General features: G+C 64.9%; 2 protein-coding genes across 2 annotated transcripts in view; one reads left to right on the top strand and one right to left on the bottom strand.

Moving 5' to 3' along the window:
- PRSS50 (protease, serine 50) overlaps positions 1 to 1,041 on the top strand; it is a 4,160-nt gene extending 3,119 nt beyond the window's left edge. The window contains exon 4 of the mRNA XM_015568257.1: positions 191 to 1,041. Within this exon, the coding sequence (XP_015423743.1) occupies positions 191 to 421 (231 nt within the window). The 3' untranslated portion in view covers positions 422 to 1,041. The remainder of the gene's footprint in view (positions 1 to 190) is intronic.
- Positions 1,042 to 1,967: 926 nt separating this feature from the next.
- TMIE (transmembrane inner ear) overlaps positions 1,968 to 5,118 on the bottom strand; it is an 8,002-nt gene continuing 4,851 nt past the window's right edge. Inside the window, exons 4-5 of the mRNA XM_015568256.1 lie at positions 2,366 to 2,515; positions 1,968 to 2,095 (exon numbers count right to left, since the gene is read on the bottom strand). Coding sequence (XP_015423742.1) covers positions 2,010 to 2,095; positions 2,366 to 2,515 — 236 coding nt within the window. The 3' untranslated portion in view covers positions 1,968 to 2,009. The remainder of the gene's footprint in view (positions 2,096 to 2,365; positions 2,516 to 5,118) is intronic.

Here is a 5,118-nt window from a genome sequence, read left to right as displayed (position 1 = left end):
GGTGGAGGACTGACCCCAGAGAGCACGGAGATGCACCCTCTGTGGGAGGCCTTCTGGGTCCTGCTTAGCCGGTGACACTCAGGGTGTGGGAAGATCTGTGTGAAGCACCCTGCTCGTCCCTGAGCTGGGTCCCCTCTCCTTCGGGCCACATCTGGCCTCCCTGACCCTTCTGTCCTCCCACCTCCCACAGGAGACCAGCGGGGAGCCCCTGTCCTGTCCTGTGCAGGACACGTGGTTCCTGGTGGGGATAGTGAGCTGGGGCCCCGGCTGCGGCCAGAACGAGGCCCCGCCCATCTACCTGCGCATCTCCACCTACCAGCACTGGATCTGGAAGCGCATCAACGGGCAGGCTCTGCCGGCCCCGTCCAGGGCCCTGCTCCTGGCGCTGGCGCTGCCCCTCAGCCTCCTTGCTGCCTGCTGATGCCCCCAGGCCATCTCTGGGGGCGCCCTCTGGCCCCAGGCCCCCTCATCGTCCTCGTCCAGGACACTGCAGGTCCACTCTCCTGTCCCACCCGGCAGGGCCGAGACAGGTGCTCAATTAAACAGTTCTCTTCCTCACGTAGCCTCCTTCCTGGTCCCGGAGGCGCTCGCCCTCGGCTGCTCGCGTGGGAGATGGCTGAACAAGATGGGTGGGGTGGGGGCTTGGGCACCGAAAGGGCAGAGCCCAGGACTGGCCTCCGTCCAGAGGGGGGGTGGCTCCTGCAGAAGGTGGGGGAGTGTGTGTAGGGATGACATCGGGGTCAGGTGATGGAGGGCCTGGAATGCCCTGCCCAGGCCAAAGCGGGCGCTGCCGGACTGCGTGAGGCTGGGAGGGGCAGCTGTGGGGCCCGGAGTGGAAGGTATTCGTTCTGTTAATTTAATGGGAGTCGGGCTCTTCTTGACCTGGCCGGGCTCCTGGCCGTGGCGAGAACACACCCAGCACTGGGCTCAGACCCTCGAAGGCCTGTGGAAACCAAAGCTGCCCTTTGCTCTTGGCCACCTGACTCCCGCCCGCTCCCCCCAGTCGGGCTCGGAGAAGCCAGGGGAGGGACGGTCAGCCCGCCTCTGCCGCTGTCACCTTTGCTCCAGATCGGTCGGGGATGGAAGGCGCTCCGCTTTATTTACTAATCTCTGCAGGCCCCTGGCCCGGAAACCTCTGGAATCTCCTTGGTCCCCAGGCCCGGTGGATGCCCCGCTGGTGCTCCCTGCCCTTCGGAAGCCCCTCCGCATCCCTCATCCCCAGGGCCTTCTCATTGCTTCGGGGCCCTGTTGCTGAGGGTGGGAGAGGAGGCGGCCTCAACCCCCAACTGCCCCCTCAGTGATCCCCTGGGGCCCTGACGCCTCCCCCACAGCAGCACAGCCCAAGGGCCCGCGGACTTCTCAGGTATTCCCCGGATTCCTAGAGGGGCCCAGGTAGCAGCCTTCTTCCCTCCTCCCCTGGCCCCCGGCTTCAGCCTCCTGCACCGGTGACTGCTGCAGCCCAGCCCCGAGCCGGCCTCGTGCTGACCCCCAGCATCCTCTGCTCCCTCACTGAGCGTGAACCAAGTGCATCCTGTTGCCAGGGGCTTAGTCTGCCGGGCTGGGGGTTCTCCTGCTTCTGGCCACCTCTGCCCACCTCGCTGGACCAGAGCCCTTGCGAGGTCTGGGCTGACCCCTCGCCCCAGGATTGCTGTCCAGCAAGGCCTGAGAACCGCCTGCTGCCGCCGCTCCCGGTTGCTCGTCCGGTTCACATAGTTCACAGGCCTTTCCGGGGTGATCCCACAGCGTATCACTCCGTTAGCACCACTGCTGTTTCTGGCCAAAGGGGTGAGACAGGCGTGTCTGGGGTGCGAGGCTGCTCTGGATCTGCAGAGGGACAGTGGCCCCAGACCTGCTTTGTTGAGCGGCCAGGTGGACATGGTGAAAGGGGCAGAGTCCAGACTGGGAGGCAGGACACCTGGGTCTGGTCCCAGCCCCTGATTGGCTCTGAAGGAGCGTGGAGTCCAGGATGCCCCAGCTGCCACCGCCAGGAAGCTGTCCTCGTGTCTCTCTCACTTCTTGGCTTCATTCTTCTCATCCTCCTCTACCTTGATAGCCACCGTGTCCACACTGTCCTTCTTCTTCTTCTTCTTGTCGTCTGTGGGATAAAGGGCGTGCGGCAGGCGTGAGACAGCACCCGAGGCTCACCCACAGCCTCCACGCCCAGCCCCTCACTGCCTCCTTCCCTCCACACCTCTCCCACCTGCACAGTACCGCTCTGTTCCACCCGCCTCACGCTGACCCGTTTCCGTGTTCTAGTGCCCAGGGATGGAGCTGCCCCTCCCCCCCCGAACCTACTGGGGGGCAGGCCTGAGGCACGGCTGGCTCCGCAGGGTCGGGTGCTGGCGGGCTGGGACCGGCCCCTCACCTCCGGGCACCTCTGTGAGCTCGTTGAGGGGCGGCACCGTCTCCAGCTTGTCGGTGTACATCTTGGCTGCCTTCCGCTGCAGGTACCGGGCTTCGATCTCCTTCCGCGTCCGCGGCACACGGCAGTTGAAAACACAGCACAGAGTGATGACTGGAGGGAGGACAGAGAGAGTCATGCTGCTGGGGATCGAGCCCACAGCTCAGACACGTGCCCTTGACCGGAATCGAACCAGGGACCCTTCAGGCCGAAGGCCGACGCTCTATGCTCTGAGCCAAACAGGCCAGGGCAAGGCTCGCATTGACCAAACCCCGCAGGCCCTGGGATTCTGAAGGGCTCTGCTGACCGGGGCTGGCCACGTGCGTCAGGCACTCGAGAAGGGCCTGGTGCTTGGGCTAGCGCTCTGCTCTCACTGTCGTGAAATTCTTAATGCCTTTTGAACCAGGGGCCTCATATTTCCATCTGGCACCTGCCCTGTCAAGGGTCCTGGTCCCGAGGTCCTCCTGCATAGACGGAGAGTCGCCGGAGGGCAGGGCACATGGCTGCACCGCGACTCAGGCCATGGCTTCCTGGAGGTGCCCTGTGCCTCCACCCAGGCCCCTGGGCTCTGTGTGTCGGGTCAGGGCGTCCTCGGCACTGGAGGATGAGGCTGCACCTCCTCCCCCCTGAGGACCGGCCTGGGCCTCTCCTGGCTGTGAGAGCCGCCAGGGCCCAGCCCTGCCCCGGGCGTTCACCTCAGACCGAGTTATTCCAGGAGCGGGTTTCCTGCGGGGGCGGCGGCGCCCAGGCACTGTGGCCAGGGCATGGCGCTGGCCTGCCTGGCGATGGGCATGGCGGGCAGGGCTGCCGGGACCTGGCTGAACTGAGTTTATTTTTCTGAGGCCCCCACAGTCTGACCACCTTGGGCCCAGCTTCAGGGGAGGGATGGAGCTGCTTCCTATTATAAATCGATGACCAGACATGACCCCTTGGCAGACGCCTGGGGACAGGAGGGCGGGCAGGACAAGCGGGCATATTTGGGGAAGATGGATCCGACCGACGTGGCAGGAGCACCTTCTGGAGGTGCCCTGTGCAACTTCGGCCAAATATCATGGCCCCGTTGAGTCTCACCCGACTCGCAGAAGGAAAGGAAAGAATGAATGAGTGAATGAATGATAGTCTCAAGGCCTTTGCTGCGGAGGACAAGACTGGCTCCTGAATGAATGGATGGGGGGTGGGGAGGGGGGCAATCACACGCAGGAGCACCGTGGGGGCTGCATGAGGCCCCAGTGGGTCGGAGTGGCCTCTGCTGTGGGGTAGGCCTGAGCAGACACAGGCCTTTCTGACCCAGAGAGCTGGGTCCTGGTCTTCTCCAGACCCCTGTGTGTGCCCGGTGCCCAAGGTCGGTCCCTCACCCCAACCCTCCTGGCTTGTGCCACGTCTTCCAGCCCCGCAAGGCCCTCCTCTGGACCGGGCACGCTCGGGCTGTCCACGTTGGCTCCAGCCTCAGGGGGCAGGAGGGAGCTGCTTCCGGACCGGGAGGCTGGGCTTTAGGGGGAGCACAAAGGGCAGCCATTGGAGGCCAGGGCAGGGCTCAGACACTGCCCCTCGCTCCAGGCCAGGCCTGGTCGCTTCTCTTCAAGGGAGGAGAGAAACAAAGGACCTTCGACTGAGTTCCAGGGCCCGGGCCAGAGGAGACCCCTCCCAGAGGCACCCCATCTCATCCCAGTCCCTCTTCACAGGGTCTGGGGGTGATGCCCCAGCAACAGCTGCGCCTCCTGGGTTCACGCAGGGGGAGCAGGAGGCTGTTTCCTCCTCAGGACTCGGGCCATCCCTGCTCTCGAGCCTGGAGGAGCAGCGCTGCCCTGCTGCTCGGCCTGTGGGCCGTCCTCACCCTTTTCTGTGTGGCTGATGTCCAGGTGCCTCTGGGCCTGGCACCGCGACTTTCTTGTGTGGCCACAGGCACCTCTACCACGTGGGGCCGAGCAGAGCCCGGGAGAGGCCACTGTGTGCCCCAGAGCTGCCCCGGGTCCTCCTGTGGCCCCTGCAGGACAGAGGCCCCCACCTCCGTGGACCCCGTCTGTCTGCGGGGCCTGCACCCAGAAGCCGGCCTGGTTCCCAGCCTCCGCTAGGAACGCACACAGCCTCTTGCTCAGATCCTGCCCCACCCAGGCTGTGAAGAAGTGGGTGGGGGACATTTTCCCGCAGGGAGGGCACTTCTGGTGCCAGGAGAAGCACATGCGAGTCAGATGTCCCCTTGGAGCCCCACGTCTGGGTGTGTCTTACGCTGTCAGCAGGCGCTGCCTCAGGGGACCTCGTCCCGGGACAGCTCCCTTAGAACCCGCATGCCGCCCGCCGTACCCGACCCAGGCGCTCGGGGAAAGGTCCGGAGGGTTGTCTGAGACCTCTGCCCACACCACCCCTCCCCTGAGGGCCTCCACGTGCAGCTCAGAGGACTGCGCTCTGGAGCCTTTGCAGCGTGCCCCCCATGACCTTTGGCCTGTAGGAACCTCCCTCAGGCTCTGCCATGGTGGCCTCCTCCACCAGCTGGCATTTCTCTGTCCCTCCCCCAACTCCAGACTAGACCCCCCACCAGGAGCATGTCCAGCCCATTTCTATTTCCACTTTGCGTCAAGCAACGCCCCCCTCCCCCCAGGAAGGGGTCTCCTGCTTTTAATTGAGATGGGTGTGAGGCATGAGGGGCCATGGAATTTGACAAGCAGGGCTTGCAGCCTGGGAGACACATCTGCTGGGCATCTGGGCCACGCGGGGTGGCC

The sequence above is a fragment of the Myotis davidii genome, unplaced genomic scaffold (assembly GCF_000327345.1).
Source record: "Myotis davidii unplaced genomic scaffold, ASM32734v1 scaffold663, whole genome shotgun sequence".
Classification (NCBI taxonomy): domain Eukaryota; kingdom Metazoa; phylum Chordata; class Mammalia; order Chiroptera; family Vespertilionidae; genus Myotis; species Myotis davidii.
Note: the sequence above shows the minus strand (reverse complement) of the source record. Positions and strands in the feature narration are given on the sequence as shown.